Source organism: Manis pentadactyla, chromosome 10 (assembly GCF_030020395.1).
Source record: "Manis pentadactyla isolate mManPen7 chromosome 10, mManPen7.hap1, whole genome shotgun sequence".
In the NCBI taxonomy this organism is placed as follows: Eukaryota; Metazoa; Chordata; class Mammalia; order Pholidota; family Manidae; genus Manis; species Manis pentadactyla.
The window spans coordinates 128297207-128314821 of NC_080028.1; the positions used below are offsets into that span (position 1 = coordinate 128297207).

At 61.0% G+C, this 17615-nt stretch overlaps 2 protein-coding genes across 8 annotated transcripts in view; one reads left to right on the plus strand and one right to left on the minus strand.

Moving 5' to 3' along the window:
- Nucleotides 1–17615, minus strand: part of IFT140 (intraflagellar transport 140) — a 66307-nt gene that overhangs the window by 15682 nt on the left and 33010 nt on the right. For all 7 annotated transcript variants that reach the window (XM_057487799.1, XM_057487802.1, XM_057487801.1 and 4 more), the window contains one exon: nucleotides 17413–17612. In XM_057487799.1, the coding sequence (XP_057343782.1) occupies nucleotides 17413–17612 (200 nt within the window). The remainder of the gene's footprint in view (nucleotides 1–17412; nucleotides 17613–17615) is intronic.
- Nucleotides 1566–15607, plus strand: TMEM204 (transmembrane protein 204). The gene is made up of 3 exons (XM_036915879.2): nucleotides 1566–2478; nucleotides 6808–6963; nucleotides 14892–15607. The coding sequence occupies exons 1-3, from the start codon at nucleotides 2199–2201 to the stop codon at nucleotides 15134–15136; spliced, it is 681 nt and encodes a 226-aa protein (XP_036771774.2). The 5' UTR covers nucleotides 1566–2198; the 3' UTR covers nucleotides 15137–15607.

Sequence of the window (17615 nt, forward strand, 5' to 3'; positions counted from 1 at the left end):
CAGAATGTGAATCTTTCCTGGCCCGCCAGCTCCGTGTATGAGTGGCGTGCGCCAGGCTCTGCCCGTCTCGTCTGTGGCTTCATGCAGGAAATCACACTCTCCGTATTCAAACTCCCTCCCTTGTAACAAGCAGAAAACTCATCCTGAGGTGCTGGCTGAGGTGCATGCGAGTGACTGCGGGCGTCCAGGCGGCGGCCTGCCAGCAGCAGGTGCTGCCCCTGCAGGGTGGGCCCTCCCTTGGCCCCCCCAGGCCCAGGCAACAGGGCTCTCCGAGAGGCCCTCATTCCAGAAGCGACAGCTGGGATGGCAAAGGGCCCAGGGCCACGTGTGGAATCTCTTCCCACCCCACAGCTTCCAGGCAGTTCCACACAACTGTGGTCCCTCCACTGACGTCTGCCATTCGTTCTTTCAAATGCACACCAGTGCTGTCCCAGGGCGGCCCAGAGCCTGGCCCGTGGGGAAGTGGGCGTGGTGTAAAGGGCTGACCTGCTGTACTTTGCTCTAGGATACACAGTAAGTGCAGGAATGGGGAGGCACGTGTGGGCTGCAGCCAGGACCCCGACAGGAGGAAGACAAGGCCTGGCTTCCATCCCTGGTAGCCCCCCACAGCCACACAGATGGACGGACTTGGTGGGGGTGCGGCGATGGAGGTGGGCAGTGCAGGGGGACAGCGGACATTAGAGGCTGGACCCAGGGGTCCACTGCACATCTTGGGCATGTGTTCTCCTAAGGCAGGACCCGCATGCCTTTCTGTTCTTTCAAAGCCACTCTGGGGTCCTGGCTGGGCGTGGGGACTCCAGAGGCAGAGGCACAGACCCCCATGCTGTGCTGGCCTCACGTGCAGAAAGGTCTGAGCAGCACAGATGAGGCTCTCCCCACGATTCCAGCAGCTTAACGACCTGTGTGGTGTTACGACAGGTCGCCAGAGGACGGCCCTGGTCCCTGGCCAGCTGCACTGACTGACATTCCCAACGGCTGCAAACGCGGCTGGGCCGGGAACCACTGCTCCGCCCGCCTCACTGGGCACGTGCACAGCCCACCCTCCGCCACCTTCCGGAACCTAGAGGCCAACACCCTGCCCAAGCCCTCCAGGTGTGGGCCCTGACCCGCCCCAGAGCAGGGGGGTGCTGGCCCATCGAAGGCGGCCTCTGCGTCCTCCTCCCAGCAAGTCCCTCTGTGGTGTCTCCTGGTTGACTGCAGAATACCTGCAATGAGGGTAGGCCCTGGGGCATCAGGGGCTGGTGGCGGTACCTACATGCTGGGCGGGCACCCAGGTGGCTTGATGGGTGCCAAGTCCCCAAGGTGACAGGCTGGCAGCGTGCTGCCCGCCCTGGGCGGTGCAGCTGTCCCTGGGCCCGGGCCCTGTGCAGCACTGCCTCTGGGCCGCTCCGCAGTGCCTGAGTGCCGGGCTGGCCTGTCCTGGGCCGGAAGGGAAGGTGGGGAGGGGTGGGGAGGAGGGTCCCCGAGCAGGGCTTCAGAGGGCCTCCTGCCTTTCCCATCAGGAAGCACATCCTGTTGGTGTCTGGCTGCTGCGGCCAGCCGCTATTTGTTGCAGTTGGCTACGCCCTCCAGCTCACCAAAAACAGCCTCAAAAACAACCATTTCCTTTCTGCTGAGAGACGGGGGAAAACACATGCATACACACTCCCCTGTGACAGGCTCTCTGCTTTCCAGGACTGGCTGTTTGCGGCAGAGGCACAGGGCAGGGGCTGGGCCAGGAGGCAGGCTGAGGAACCCGCTCTGCCCCCTCAGCCCTGCTCAGAGCCGGCTGGCACCACTCACTGGGCTGGCTGCAAGCAGCGCTGCTCCTGAGAAGGCTGGCCGACGCGCCTGCCTCTCCTGTTAACTTTCTGTTTCCCTGCACACGGGAGAAGACGCTTCGTGTCCTCCCTTCGCCGCTGCTGCCCAGGAAGACGGCGCACTCACGACCCTGGGCTCTGGCTGGTGCCCCCGCTGCCCCCCTGGGATGGGCTGTGTGGCTGGCGGCAGCCCAGGCCTGGCCCTGCTCCAGGTGCAGGAAGCAGGGTAAGGAGGCCGCGAGGTGGGCCCGCCCGCACCTGCCACACGGGCCTTCCCGACGCCTCCGAGAATGAGCGGCGATGTCCTCTAGCCGGCCCTAGCAGCGAGTTGGTTCCCGGGCCCCAACAGCTCACCAGGCTGCACTTTCTCCAGAAGGGGCGCCGGCACCGTGGTTGGCCATGACCATCCGGAAGCTGGTGGCCACGGCCGTGCTGGTGGCCCTCATCTCCCTTGTCCTCAACAACGCGGCCGCCTTCACCCCCAACTGGCTGTACCAGACGCTGGAGGACGGGCGCAGGCGGAGTGTGGGGCTGTGGAGATCCTGCTGGCTGGTGGACAGGGCCCGGGCAGTGCCAAGCCCAGGGGTCAGGCCCGGGCCGGTGCACGCCAGGGACTGCGAGGCCCTGGGCTGGGGCTCAGAGGTGGCGGGCTTCCAGGAGCCGCGAGGCACCGTCAAACGTAAGTCTGTTCACTCTCCCGTCTCCTTCGGATGGCTGGGCCTGCATGACGCCAGATGGGTGTGCATCTGTGGCGGGGAGGGCACCCCACTCTGGGCCGATGCTGCAAACCCCATGCTCCATGCCACCCCCTTGGTGAGCCCCCCAGCTCTGCTGGGCCGACCTGCCTCTGTGTGTGAATGTTCCTGAACTGCCACGTGCCTGCAACCCTGACCCTCGAGGGAGCCTGGGGTGGTGGGTGTTGTCCCATTTCACAGGCAGGCTCCTCCAGGGCTTTTTCTCGGCCACCACGCATAGCTGCAGGACCACATGTCAACCAATTAAGGAAAACATAGATTGTTAGTAAAATAAACAGGAACATAAAGACATGTGGCTGAGCTCCAACTTCATTCCAGTTGCCAGGGTTGTCAGCCCGTGAGCAGTGCCTGGGGGGACTCATGGGGACAGGCTGTGGGTGGGAAGTCCAGGAGACTGAGGCTGGTGGCCATGGGGGGCAGAGGGCAGGTTCAGGGGCCCTGACAGGAGAGCAGACTGGCCCTGGGCCCACTGCCCACTCTGGAGCTCTGGAAATGGGGTGGGCCGGAGTGTGCAGGGCACGCGTCCTCAGTGTGACGATGCTCGTCACCTAATGTGTTAACTGTATGGTCTTGGCGGCCAGCAGGCAAAGGTCTTCCTACAAGACCCTCCAAGGCAGCTGACACGTCTGACTCACAGATGGGCCTCCTCTGTCTGAAGATGGCCCTTGTCTTTAAGGAAAGGCACGGCTTCGGCCAGCCCATGCTAGAAGCTTTCAGAGGGTGTCCCCAGAGCCCTCCAGGAACTGGTGCGTGATGTGCTCAGTGTGTGAATGTCCCTGAACTGCCACGTGCCTGCAACCCTGACCCTCGAGGGAGCCTGGGGTGGTGGGTGTTGTCCCATTTCACAGGCAGGGAAGCCGAGGTTGTGGGAGGCATGTGCTGGCCCAGGGCCCTGAATCGGCCCCCTCTGAGCCCCTCACCACGCACACCAAGGGCCTCTTCTGTCGAGGACACTCTTGCCTCCTTAGAGAGCAGGGACCTCAAGGGTTTCCATGAGCTCTCAGAACTCAGGGGCTCCAGGGAGCTGGACAAATGCAGCCTGTCCTGGTTTCAGGGTGGCCGGCTGGTCCAGAGCAGGCCCCAGGCTCTGGGTTGTCCTGAGGAGCAGCCTACTGTGCCAGTGTAGCCTCTCTGTGGCCCACACCAATTCCACCCTTCACAGCGCAAGCTGGGGGCTCCCAGAGAACACCTCCAGCCCCCCCAGGGCTGCACAGGTGCCCTTCCCAGGCACCCACTCCTCCATCCCGACACTGAGTCCTGGCCACCTCGGGCCAGAATGCACGCTGCCCCCAGCCTCCCACCACATATGCTGGTGGCCCCACTCGCTGGTCCCTCCCTGACAACCTGATAAGCTCCTGGAACAGCTTTTCAAATTTCCTCTTGCCATTAATTTGGCATTTGTGGCAGCCGACCCTTAATGAGTCTCCGAGCATCAGGTATTTGCCCCTAACAAGGGAAATATGATGGATGTGTCCTGAGCAGGACTGGATGGAGGACAGTGAGCCCACGGCGACGTGTGCCCGCCCCTGCTCACCAGCTCCACCAGAAAGAACGCGACGCCAACAGGAGTGGGGCGGAAGCGGCCAAGGCAAGCCCAGGGCTCCCGGCACCCGTCTTGGCACCCCTGCTGCCTCAGCCAGGCCACACGCATCCCACCTTCATCAGCTTTGACCCGCGACCCAGCTGGGCTCAGAGGCTGGGGAGGAGCAGGTGCTCCAGTGCCCCGGTGCACACTGGCTCAGCGCTCAAGGCTCCCTGGCACCCAGCCGTCCTCTGTGAAGCTGCCTCCATCTAGCCTCCGGGCTGACCATCCTGGTGGGACTCACTGCTCCACCCCAGGTACCCGTGGGATCGCTGTGAGGGCAACATGTCCCTCGCCACATGGCACCAAGGGCCAGCCTGTTCGTGACTCTAAACATTGCGGTAGGAGCCTGTGGACAGTGGCCGTGCTCCTGCTGGCCCCACACCTGAGGCCCTGGCAACGCCCCATGGAGCTGAGTCAGGGCCATGCCAGGCTTGTCGTGGCAAACAGAGACCCTCTGCACTCTGCCAGGCTCTCCGTGCCACAGGGCGTCTGAACGAGCCGGGCCAAGGGCCAAGGGGGCGCGTCCTGGCCCTTCAGCTGCCCCCGCATCACGGGGATGAGGGGCACCTGCCCACCAGCCGGCTTGCTGGGCAGGGAGTGGCGACCGCGAGCGGTGTGGCTGCTCAGGGGGCCCTCCTTCCTGCGGGCAGGTGTCTGGGGCCTTGGGTGAGGTCCGCCTCCGGCTCTGGAAGATACTTTACAACCTCCACGCGGGCCAGCCTCGCTCTCCGGCCACCCACCCCCACCACTGCAGACACCCTGTCAGACACCTAAGCTCTTCTGCTGAGTCAAGCTGGGGTGCGAGCAATCGAACGATTGAGTCCCAGGCACATGGTCAGAGCACATGGAGCCTGTGGGGGCCCCTACTCCTCAGAGGACTTGCGAGGTGGGCGACCCGAGTTTCCCTTGGAAGACAGACCCACAGGGCACCTGGGCCGGGGACACCCAGTGTGTGTCACACAGTGCCGGCCGGGAGGCTGCTGCTGCACTGGGTTCTCTGAGCCGGGCTGCACACACAGGTGGTGCAAGAACCCAAGACCTGCCTGGGCATGCGGGGCGCCAAGAACGGCAGCCCTCTCAGTGGCTGAGACGGGGAGCGCGGCTGTTCGGGCAGGGTGGTGGGTCTGTGGGCAGTCACTGCTTCAGTCTTTACACCCTTGTGACATTTGGGGGACCCGGCGGCTTGCAGATGGGGTCAGGACGCAGGCCTGCTGCCAGGTGTGGGGCACAGGGCTGTGGGCCCAGAGCCGCCAGGAGGGATGGAGCACCACCGAGGATGCCTGGGAGTGGGGGGCCAGCACCCAGGGGCACCGCAGGCCCCCCTCTCCACGCCAGCCCCACCTGCAAGTCTTTCCTCACCTGTGAGGACCTTGGGCGATACTCCTGGCCTGGCCATGAATTCGGAGCCCTCGGCTCCCTGGTGCTGAGAACACCCCTCATCCCTGAGATGACTTCCCCTTCCAGGTTCCGCCGTCTTTCAGAGTAGCAGAGCCTTCTGATGGCCATGGGCCATATCAGCAGTACAGTAATGGCAGTGAAAGCCAGTGTGAAGCAGACAGAAGGGGCCTGTGAACAGCAGCCTTTGCAAGCGAGTTGGCTAGTGTCCTGGAAGCTCCTGTCCGGACAGGGAGGCGGTGCGGTCTCCCGTGTGCACATGGTCGCCACTCAGGGCTGCTGTGCCTCCAGCTGTGCCATGAAGACTGTGGGCAGCCAGGAAGGTCCCAGCCAATCAGCCTGAAGTCCAGCTCCCAGCCTGGCCTCAGCCTGCGGGAGGTGAGGGAGCCCGGGTGTCCACACCAGGCCCACAGCCCAGGCTCGGCTGGGCAGTTTTGGGCCCCCGGTCAGTCTGGACCCACTGCCACACCAGCGCCAAGAGCCCCGCCCTGGGTGCCTGGCTGGCTCACGTGAGGCCTCTCGCAGCGTTGCCGGCCCTGCCTCCTTGCCCCTGGCAGCTGGCGAGCCAGAGAAGAGCATCAGGGGCTCTCGTGATGGTGGTCACGCAGCTGTGGCTACGCGGAAGGCAGAGTGTGAGCTGTCAGAGGCAGTGAGTCCGAGGGTGCTGGCCGGCCGCCAGGGCCCAGCTCACACCCCGCTGGTGGGACTGCCAGGGCCTCGGGCGCCCATCTCACGCGCCCACCCTGCCTCCCCGGCTCCTCCTCCCCAGCGCCAGGCTCTCCTCCCAGAAGCCCCTCAGCTTTGGAGCAGGGGCGCCACCCCCAGGCCTGAGCATCGTGTTGGCAAAGGCCCGGGGTCGGGGAAGGTGAAATCCCTCAAGCTCCGACTGACAGAGACGCAGGGAGGAGGCAGGCAGAGATACGATGGGAAGGAGCACAAAGCTTCTCCAGGTGCCAGAGAGAATCGTGGCCCCCCGCTGGTGGAGCACGAATGACAGGCACCATTGCCCCTGCAGCCTGGAGGGCCAGAGGAGGGGCCTGGCCGCACAGCCTGCACCCCGTCACCCTGCATGGGCCCTCAGGACACACTGCTGCCCGACCCCACCTCTGGGGTTCTCCTGAGGGCCCGCCTGGTCCTCCGCTGCCCCATGTACACGGCCTCACACGCCAGGCTCCCAGCCCAACTGGGTGCAGACAGAGGCTCCAGAAGGGGAGGGCACCCCATTCTGAATGGCCTTGTCCCTGCTGACCGCCTGCCTTCCCCCCTCTTGCAGTGCAGTTTGACATGATGCGTGCCTGCAACCTGGTTGCTACTGCAGCACTTGCTGCGGGCCAGCTCACTTTCGTCCTGGGGCTGCCCGGCCTGTCCCTGATGTCACCCGATTCCCAGTGCTGGGAGGAGGCCATGGCTGCTGCATTCCAGCTGGCAAGTAAGTACCCAGGCCCTGGGCGGGCCGAGCTCCGTGCTCAGCTCCTGTTGGGGCTGGCCCGTGTCCTACTCTCACAGTGACCCCGTGGGTCACCTGCTTGCCCCAGGTGGTTGCCACGGGCAGAGGCAAGACAGCAGCACACACAGAGGGGCACCATGGCCGCAGCCGGCACCTGGTGCGTGTCCAAGCTCCCAGGTGCTGGCACTCTGGGGTGATGTGCTTTGCCCCATAGTAGCCCATGCGGCAGGCAGCCTGGGTTCACGCTCCTCCCTCACGACTGTAGCTCTGAGGGGGCGTGAAGCACGTCACCACGGGTGAAGGGGAGCCCGCACCTCAGCCACCTTGCCGGCAAAGGGTGTGTGAACGGGCCGTCAGACACATGCGTGGCTCTGGCCCGGCTCACCGGCACGCTCCCCTGCAAGTACCTTCCCAGGACCCAGCCAACCCTCCTCACAAGAGCACGAAGTGTGGAGCACATGCACCCTGTCCGCTCCAACACCCAGTGCAGGGGGAGCACCTGGAGCACTGAGGGGGCCCCACTTTGGGCCTTGGGCCATCGGTGAACGAGCCTTTTCAGAACTACCTGGAAGCCACTACAGCCACTGAGGGTGGCCCCAGGGCGAAATGGGCAGGGCACGAAGCTACTTGGTGGTCCTGAAAGGGTGAGCGTATGTGTTGTAAATGACAGAAGGGTCATTTTGGAGGGTCCCCTGGGTGGTCATGGGGGCCGTGCACCTCAGGCTGGGGGTCCTTCTTGTTCTGGAGGGTCCCCTGGTGCCTGTGGGGGCCAAGCACCTGGAGCTTGCCAGGGGGCCTTCTCGCCTCATCAGAGATGGGGGTGCACTCAGGTCTGCTGCCCCCACTGGGGAGCTGCCTGTGGGGACAGAGAGAGACAGCCCCAAGGGCTGGGCTGCAGGGGCAGTGCCAGCCGCACCTCAGCCACCCCTGCCCGGGGAAAGGGCAGCGAGCTCCCACACAGGAGGTACAGTTCCCACAAGCCCAGCAGAAGACATGGCAGGAAGTGAGAAGTGAATCACTCCAGAAAAAATGGATCCTGGCCCTTTTCTGGAGAAACACAATTTCCAGAATGAGACTGACAGACTGGCAAGGATTCATGTGCTGGGAAGCGCCTGGGTGGGAATCGGAAACAGGCCCTCCTGGGTTCTATTAATAGAAGGTGGGTGGTCCTGGGCCAGTCATCTCCCCACGGCTGTGGGTCAGATGCAGGGCGGGGTTGCCAAGGGCCGGCCAGGCCAAGTTTCCAGGAAAGAGCAGAGGCTCCAGGGTCCAGGGAACTGGACTTGCATCTGGGCTCCATCACTTATCATGGACACGAACTGGGGCAAACTGCTGACCCCGCTCACAATGCCTCTACCTGCCGGCAGAGCGGGGACAGGGCTGCAGGGTCACTGCCCTCACCTAGTTGGTTCTGAGAGTCAGTAGCTGACGTGTGATCGGACCACTCCTGTCTCCTTCCCTCCATGATCTCGGGAGGCACAGGGTACCCCAAGAGACAGTGACACCTTTAGGGAGACTGCCCAGCTGCCCGCTGCTGACTTGAGGGCGGCCCAGCAGAACCCACTCCTCTCTGTCATGTGGGATTATCTGAAATTCCAGCCTGTCACAAGGGGAGCACAGGTGTTGAAAATGAGATTGGAAAAGCTATATTCAAAACGGTTATTTAGTGGCATTTAAGAAACCAAAGTAACAGTTCTTGATTCTGAAAATAAGTCCCTCTAACAGGATATTGGTTTTGCATTTCTTAAGAAATTTCCTTGAGATGCTTATTCAGAATTAGTGTGAGAAACACTGTGGGTTTAGGGTCAGTCTCACAGTCTCCTTCCTGCAAACCCTTATTCAGAACAAAGCAGTGTTGTTTCCAAATAATGTATTAAAAAAAAAAAATTGAAACGGAAGTGGGGGAAGCCCCATTAACCAATACAAGCTGTCTTACTGCCACCCTGGGACTGCCACTGGCCTCTCGGGGGCCCGTGCTGGCGAGGTGGGGGCTGGGGCCGCCCATCCTGGGCATTCCCAGGCCGCACAGCCCCAGGAAAGGCTGCGCCAGCTCCGCTCAAACCTGCCAGGCGGAGTGCCTATGCGAGGTGCTGTGCGTCTGACCACCAGCAGGTCTGTTTTGCCCAAAAAGGAAATGCATTTGGCCTGTTTAGACCTGTTTCATTGGCAAACAGTGCAGAATGCAGCCATGTGCCTTTCTTCTATCTGCTGCTAATTTTAGAGTTAGGTTTTTTCCTGTGCTCTGGTCTGTGTTAAACAGTCGGGGAGAGACTGAGGGGCGCCAGGATGTCCTGTCCCAGGAGGGAAATGCCTGCTGGCACCTGTTATGCAAGTGAGCAGAGTCCCCAGCGCTGGCCAGAGGGTGGGCGGGTAGATGCTGACGGGAGAAGAGCACGTGCCCTCGGGGGTTGGGCGGGGATGCTGACACCCACGAGGCAGGCACCCCGACAGGGCGCCCTGCACCCTGCGCGGCTGGCGTTGGCACCCTGGGCCCCGGACTGCCCCTCAGGGCTGCAGCCAAGGACCGTCGCGGGGGGTGCTGAGGGACGGCACCACGGCCGCTTCCCCCATCAAAGCGTGGGCCCAGCGGCTCCACCTGCTGACTCCACCAAGCTCGGGTGCCACATGCAATCGTTTCCAAATCTTTGCAGAACTTTCCAAGTATAATTTTAATTTACCTTGAAGTGGGAAAAGTTCCTCTGTCCCTCAGCCCACCCCACCCCAGAAGCAGAGGGGCTCTGAGGAAGCTCCGCTCGGTCCCCGCCTCCGGGTCCCTGCCCCTCCCGACACCAGAGGGCAACCCATCCCAGGCTCGTGCCAGCCTTCTGCCCGTTGTGTTCTGGTGACCGGCAGAGGTGCCAGGAGGCTCTGCTTATATACCTGCCGCCGCAGGGCCGGCCCCACGCGCCAGAGTGAGCAGCTGCTGACACCTGTGCACCCCTCCGCGCGGCCTCTCACCCGGCACAGGCCCCGACTGGCTCCAGCCTGCAGCCTCCTCCTTGGCCAGCCCCTGGGGCTGCACCTCTGTTCTTGTGTGCCTGTGGTCTCACTGTGTGCAGGACGGTGTGGGCAGAAGGAGAAAGGAGTGCCAAATGGGATCAGAGGAAGCGACCTGGGAAAGGCCTTGGGTCGCTGTCGACGCCTGCAGACCCCATGTGAAAGGCTGAGGGACGCCTGAAGCGCACAGGAAAGCCGAGGAGAATTCTGCAGGCGGCGTGGTGGCCCCTCGGGGGGCGCCTCCTCAGCTCCAGAGCTCCTGAGAGTGAGATTTCTCACGGGGCATCCAGGTGGACAGCCAGCCGCAGCAGGCCACGTGGGTGCCACTGGGCCCCACTGCTGGTCGCTGCGAGGCCCTGGCCGAGCCACCCTGGCCTGTGGGCTCCGCGCCACAGGGAGAGCTGCGGCACGCCCTGCTGGTACTCGGACCCTCCAGTGGTCCTGCTGGGTGACCACTTGCTGAGCAGCATCCGTTCCCACGCGCGTCCTGTGCCCTCTATGCTCAGAGCTCAGGGCCCTCCATGGGGCCTGGTGAATGCCCGAGCCCACCAGGCACCCCCGTGGGCCCCTCCACAGGCAAACTGTCCTCCAGGCAGAACACCAGGCGGGCCCTGAAGGCCCCGGGGCCTCTGGTGGCACCGCAGCAGCTCGCTGGCCGCAGCTCCGGCTGGGGCGGGGGGCTCCTCCACCAGGCACCCACGGGCTCCACGCCAGTGCCTGATGCTCTCCCAGGTGGTAGTGCTGCAGCTCCCGCCAGGAGCCAGCCCCCAGCTCCGTCCCTGCACAACTTCAGGGTGGCCTTGTCGGTCATCTGAGTGTTCATGGACCTTTCTGAGAGTTAAGGCCCAACGACCACGACGAAACGACCCAGCTGCAGTGCCCATGTGCGCGCATTTCTGCAGAGGCTGCCGTGGGAGTGCGGGCCTCGGGCGCCTTAGAGCTCCCCAGGGAGGAGCAACCTGACGCGGGCCTGTCCTGGCCCCTCGGCGTCCAGCACCAATCCTCAAACCACAAACTGAGCTCCGTGCCCGCAAAGCATCCTGGTGTGGACACGGGCCTTCACCACGCAGCTTCCAGCGCTGGCTCTGCATCACCCTCCAGCCCCACCTCCAGTTCTGGCTGCGGAGTTCACAGCGGAACTGAGTCGACAGCTGATAAAAGCCTCATGTGGCTCCCTGTCTGCCAGCTTCCTCTCTACTTCTGGAAACCATAGGATTTTTCCTTCGGCAGCAAGTCCTATGAGCATATAGGGGCCGCCTGCCCAGCTGTGGGGGCTGGTGAGCAGTAGCTGTCTCAGCATCTCATGAACTGGGTGGGATGGCTTCTGCTGCTTAGACTTGGGGCTCTTCTCGTAGGAACAGAATTTTAAACTTTGCGCAGTAAACCGGGACTTCTTGGTCTGGACAGTGTGAGTCCCGCCTCCTGTGCCCACTCCCCAGGCGCGCCTCTTGCGTCTTCCCGTCCCCTTGTCTGTGTGTTGCTTGGGGCGCCCTTGGGGCTGTGACTTCCCAGGAGCACGTACCACCCTTGTCATCTTTAGCCCTTCCTTCCCCGCTTTCCCTTTAGGGAGAAACATCTGGCTAACCATCACTTTTCTGCTCACAATGTTGGAAAATCCCTGCACGGCTGTGTCTTGACATGGTGCAGCAACAAGTCTGCTCTGTAAACACTCATTGAAATGTGTCACAGCAAACCTAAGTCCCAGGCGACTCTGCCAGCTCTGTGCTGTGCCATGCCAAGCAGGTGAGCCTCGTGAAGAGCTCAGGGCTGACCCCGTGCTTTTTCCACTTAGGCCACCTGCATGTGCTTGACCGCATCCCAAAGGAAGGCCCTGTAACAGACCCCGAAGCCCTAGGAAGTGGGCAGGAAGGAAGAGAGAGGGAAGGGGCGCTCTGCAGGCAGGGCGGTGACTGGCCGACCGGCGGCCAGCTCACAGGAAGGGGCTGTTTGCTCTGGAAACATCCATGCGGATAGAGCCGCCTCTGCGGGCAGAATTCAGGGCTTGCTAAAACCGCCCTTAGATATGATGTGCTTCTGGACAAACATTAACACCACTGAAAAATCCTGGGAGAAAAGTCTTTGAAGACAAGGGGCACGAGGGGAAGGCCCGAGGCTTAAGGCCCCCGCAGTGCTGAGCCTGCTCCACGCGTCGCCTCACTCCCCGGCTGCTGGGCTTCGTGCAAAGGTGCATATGATTTCAGAACGTGCACATGCGTTGACGTCCTGGAGTCAAGGCTGAGGCTGGAGATACTCAGTGGGGCCATGGGGCCACATGGGCCCATTCTTCCATATCTCTGGCTTTGTACTGCTGACATGTGGGGCCCACAGAAGATCCCCGAGCCCCATGTGTCTGTCGGGACATCTGCCCCAAGGCTGAGCCCATGCCCGCTGCTCCAGTGGGCTCTGTGTGCCCTCCTGGGACGGGTCTTCCCGGAGAGGTTTCTCTACATGTGTTACTAATGTTAAGGAAGCAAACCCTCTCTAACTGTACATATTCTCAGTAGACCTAAGACAGGTGAGGACAGGGTGGGCCTCACACAGAAATCACGTGGCTGGGAGGCATGTGGCCTTCTCACACTGCAGTGCACAGCCAGGCCTTCCCTTTTACTCCCTGGGAAAGAAAGCTGAGCAAGGCATGGCCTCAGCATCGTAACAGGCGGGGTGGGAGACCGCACGCGCTGAGACCTGCCCCTGCTGCTCACCACCGGATAGTCAATGAGCAGTTTCACTGACAAGCAACTGAACGGGGGCCTTGCTTGCACCTTTCACTTTGGGAAGCCTGGTGGTCAGGCTCTGTGCCTGTATGACCACCGTCTCCATCACCGTCCCCCACCCTGTGTCCTCAGGGTGCAGGTGGCTCTGCCCGGCTTGCCTGTGTGCACGTGACTTTATACTCCTTCAATCAGTTTGTCCGACCCTGAGGGGTCTTCCATCTTATAATATCAAAAGTGGCCTCTCAATCAGCAGCAGTTATGCGCTGCAAAATCTACATACTGCAGGCACCACAGCCGAATACAGGGAGGAAAAACACTGAATCGGCAGCCAAGTCACAGGCTGGGTGCCCCCTCTGCATGCTGGAGTCTCCCGGGGGTCAAGGGCCCAGCCCGCTGCCACGCCCTGGGGGCACCCTGGACAGCACCTCTGCTCCTGCTCACACGGCATCCTAACTCGCCCGCTGCGTTGTGACTCATCCCATCTTCCTCCTGTCAGAACGCCAATTTCACAAAGACAGATGGACCACGCCTCAGCTCAGGGTGTGCGGCAAGGGGCCTGAGCAGGTTTGCTGAACACGGACACCGTAACTGTGTCGGCGGGTGTTTCAGGGGCAATGCTGGGTGGCGCCTACCAGCCGCAGCCGACGGGGTCCAGCCCTGATGGGCTTCAGTCGCTGCAAAGCTTAGCAGGCTGGGCTGCAGGAGTGGCCGCTCCCCAGCCTCCCTTCTCGGAGGTCCCCGCTGCCCCCTGCCCCCACTGTGGCCCACCTGGGTCCGTCTCAGTGACCCAGTCCATGCGTACCCTGGAGACTCTGGGAGGCCAGGGTCAGTGGCAGGCCGCGCTCCTGCTACACAGAAGCAGCCATGCGGAACCCGAGTGCAGCACTGCCTCTGCCCAGGTGGCTGTGGAAATGGTGGGGCAAGGTTGGGGGTTGCCCAGTGGGTCGAAGAATCTAAGGCTAGTCTAGATGTTTTAAGGTAAAACGTGACACAGGACTCAATGAAACACATGTGCTACTGAGGGTGTGCGATAGACACTGAGCAGCCAGAGGTTAGGACCCCCGACTCCCCGGGCAACAGCTGCTGCCTGCTGGCCGGCCACTCCAGGTTTTCTTCACATACTGTTCCTCCCCATGTCTCCCTAAACACGGCTGATGGCTGAGCCTGGAGGGTGCAGAGGAGCCTGGGTCCCTGGTGACTCCCTCCAGGTCCCGTGTGTGCGGCTGCCTGGCTGGTGGTGCCAGCCGCTGCCCGCTGCCTGCAGCCTGTCTCCTGATGGCATGCCCTGGACGATGCTGTTCGGGCCACAGTGGTATTTCCTAGCCGAGGGGTTTGCTGATCTGGGGGATGCAGTGGGCACGGAGAGGGGCTGTGTGGACCAGCTTCCTGGGCAGGGTCAGCAGCCAGTGGGGTTTGCAGCCGGGATTCAGATCTGACCTCCTCCAAACATGCCGCCCTACTGTTCTAGCCAACAGGTCCTGGGCACAAAACCCCGGTTCTCGTATTGTGAGAACCAGTGAAACCACATCTCTGGGGCTCCTTATAGACAAGACCACGGGAGCAAGTGGTGCTATGGTGTCAGCTACTGACAACGGGGACAAGCCCGGGCTGACCGAGGTCCTAGCAGGGCGCGACAGGCGGGATGAGCAGGTGGCCAGCATGCATCGTCTTTGGCTTCTGCCCCTGCCATGTGTGCAGGCCCCATGCCATCTTGAATTTTAAAGAAAATCTCTATTTCCTCTAGAATCAAACACAAAGAACAGGAGTTCATTTGGACTAAGTTAAACACTAATCTACGCTGTTCCTAGATAAGATTTAGAGAATTTCTGTGCTTACTTTCACCCCGATGTGGGCATTCACTGAAGTCAGGGAGGGCCTCATGCGCAGTCCCTATGGCTTTGTCTGGGGGAGGGGAAGCCAATGGGAGGGTGCGCGTGGGAACAGCTGACACCTGGCGGACCCGGGAAGAGCACGCCGGGCCCAGACCGTGAAATAACTCCTGGCCAGGGCTCTGCAGAGGCAGAGTCCACTCCAGGCCTCCAGACCCAAAGGCCCTAAAGGGCCACAGAGGCCCCTTGAAGAACAGCGGGGGCCCGAGGCCCTGGCACCGCTTGCCTGGGGACCCAGGGCCGCACCCCTGGCCGTGGCCCTGCTGAGGCTTCTGGTGAGGCTCTCTGAACGCTTCTCTTCCATCTGCAGGTTTTGTGCTGGTCATCGGGCTGGTGACCTTCTACAGGATCGGCCCCTACACCCACCTGTCCTGGTCTTGCTACCTGAACATTGGCGCCTGCCTGCTGGCCACCCTGGCAGCTGCCATGCTGATCTGGAACATTCTCCACAGGAGAGAGGACTGCATGGCGCCCCGGGTGATTGTCATCAGCCGCTCCCTGACTGCACGGTTTCGCCGGGGGCTGGACAACGACTACGTGGAGTCCCCGTGCTGAGGGCTGCCCACGAGGGGCCTTGCTTGGGGCTTCACCCACTGCACAGAACAGCCCGGACACCGGGGCTGCCTGTGTGGGGTGGCTACCAGCAGGGCTCCCTCGTGTGCACGTACAACATACAGACGTGTTCACTATGTTATATATAAATACGTTATGTGCTGATGTATCGTCTCTGCCACCCTCCTCCTGGCACGCACAGCTCAGCTTCAGGCTCACACACTCCAGGGTGGAGCCCAGCGGGTGAGGCGCACGTGAGGAGGCAGGAGGCCACCCTGCTCTGTGCCTGCTCTGGGATCGATTCATTCTGCGTCTGCTGAGAGGGGCTCCCTCAAGTCGTATCTACCGTGGCAAAGCAGAGAGCCTGGGAAGATCTCCAGCCACGACCTGAGGGTTATGGCTTTATGCCAGGACTGTGCTGTCTGTTCATTCCTCATTCTTTTTGTAAGTTAAAATAAACTTAAAAACCTCTTACCACTGTCTAAAACTTGTATTTTATCTGTCTACACTGCCATGCACATGGAAAGAACTGGGCTATCTGTCTGCCATTTTGTGGGCTGGCAGTAAGAGAAGGGCTAAGTCATTTTTAAAGACCCAGCGGGAACTCAGCGGCAGGCAATCATGTCTTCATTAGCTGAGCCTCGGATGCCCACATTCCCGGAGATTCTGAGTTCTGTGGCTGTATGGTGGCAGACTGACAACTGGCAGAGTAAGAGGGGAAAAATCTACCTGTTTAAAAAAACTCAGAGGGACTGGTTCACTTTACCTTCACCCTAACTTCAGCCAAATGCTTGTGGGCTGCAGAATGCCTTTGTGATACTGCAGGACTCCACACACGCCTGGCCTAAACCTGTAAGCTGACAGTGAGCTCGCAGGTCTGCTGGGCTACACACTTTCGGACAGCCCCCAGTGCCCAGCTGGGACACCTCCCGTGCACTGTGCTGCTTGGCCCCATGCCACCTGGCGCAGGGCCACCGTTGCGGCGGCCTTCCTCCGGCCCAGGAAACTGATGTTGGGCATTGACGGGTCCAAGCAAAGCCCTGGGCCATCGGCTGCCTCTCCCTTAGGAGGCCGACTCCCTCTGAGAGACACGTGATCTTCCAGGGAGCACAAGATGCTAGCCGGGAATTTGAAGCCCTTAGCACCCCAGAGATTTGTCTATAGTCAGAGCGAGGGGTGGGTTGGGGTTGGGGCTCTAAGAACAAAAGGCGTGTGAGAACTAACCATTTATAACAAACCCAGCACACGGTGTAGAAATGGCCAGACTTGTGTCCCACAGCCAGCGCTCTTTGGGACGCTGAGGTCTGACCTTCTTCCCAGAATGCATGTTTCCCACAAGCATTTACTAAAAATAATTGTTTTTAAAGAGAAAATGGAATATTTAAGATGTATAATGTTGTTAATATTATGTATCTGCCTACATAAACGTACATTAAAGCTTTAAAGTTGACTGTGTGGCTGACTGCTGTCTGTGAGCACACCTGCACTGCACGCACAGCAGTCAGAGGAAGGCTGAGTCCCCCGTCAGCGCCCCTGGCTCACTCCCCCGCTGCAGCGCTCTGGCCACACAGCCAGCTGACGAGGCCCTGCAGAGGGACGGCGCGGCCACACTGTCCCAGGAAAGACGATGGACAAGCAGGCGTGTGCTCTTTTGGAAGGAACTTCCACGTTTCAGAAACCATCACGGCAAGCGAGGGGCATGTTCCAGGCAACCTCCCATTTTTCTCTTCCCACTTTGGTTTCATTCTTCAGTAATTTTTCTACCCTTTGGAGATCACAATCCATCATATGCCCTTGGGAAGCGTCTGAACTCTCTCGGGAAGTGAGAAGAAGCTACTTGTAGGCAGCTCTCGGCTGAAAACTTCTCTTAGGGCAATTTTAATTGCATTTTCACACGTTTTGAGTATTTATTATCAAAACCCTTTCTGTTCAGTATTGCTTAGCAGCAATTATGCCCAGAGACACAGGTACCACCAACATTCAGCAGCGGCAGAACTTGCAGCTGCTCGTGTCCAGAACCCTTAACAAGTCAACACAAGCGACAGCCCGAGAGGCCCCAGGCCCTGCCGGCGCCTGGCCAGCGCTCCCGCCCCACCGCGCCAGGACACACCAGCTCCACACAAGCACAGCGCATTTCATCGGGTCAAAGGCCAGGAGCTACCCCGTGACACAGTCAGAGGAGCTCATGGTTCTCAGAATCTCATTCAGGAGAGAGCTGTAAAGAGGGACTCTAAGAGGGGTGCACATGCCTCGGACCCCTCGGGGGGTGGAATCCTCACCTTTTGATGAGTTTGATCGATTTGAAAGCTTCGTCCATGTCTCCGATGGTGACGAACAAGCTGAAGTCGAGCACGGCATCCCGAGTGGGCTTGTCGCAGTCCTCCAGCCCGACGAAGTCCCGCAGAGGTCTCCTGCCCACCATCTGGGGGACGTGGTGGCACCCTGGATCCAGCTGGCCATCTTGGTCTGCTTCTCCCGGCTG

Bases quoted from the DNA above. Each gene is read 5' to 3' on its own strand.
- TMEM204 (XM_036915879.2), top strand. From the start codon at position 2,199: ATGACCATCCGGAAGCTGGTGGCCACGGCCGTGCTGGTGGCCCTCATC. The intron at 2,479-6,807 runs GTAAGTCTGTTC...CCCCTCTTGCAG, and splicing joins GCCGCGAGGCACCGTCAAAC to TGCAGTTTGACATGATGCGT. The intron at 6,964-14,891 runs GTAAGTACCCAG...TTCCATCTGCAG, and splicing joins TGCTGCATTCCAGCTGGCAA to GTTTTGTGCTGGTCATCGGG.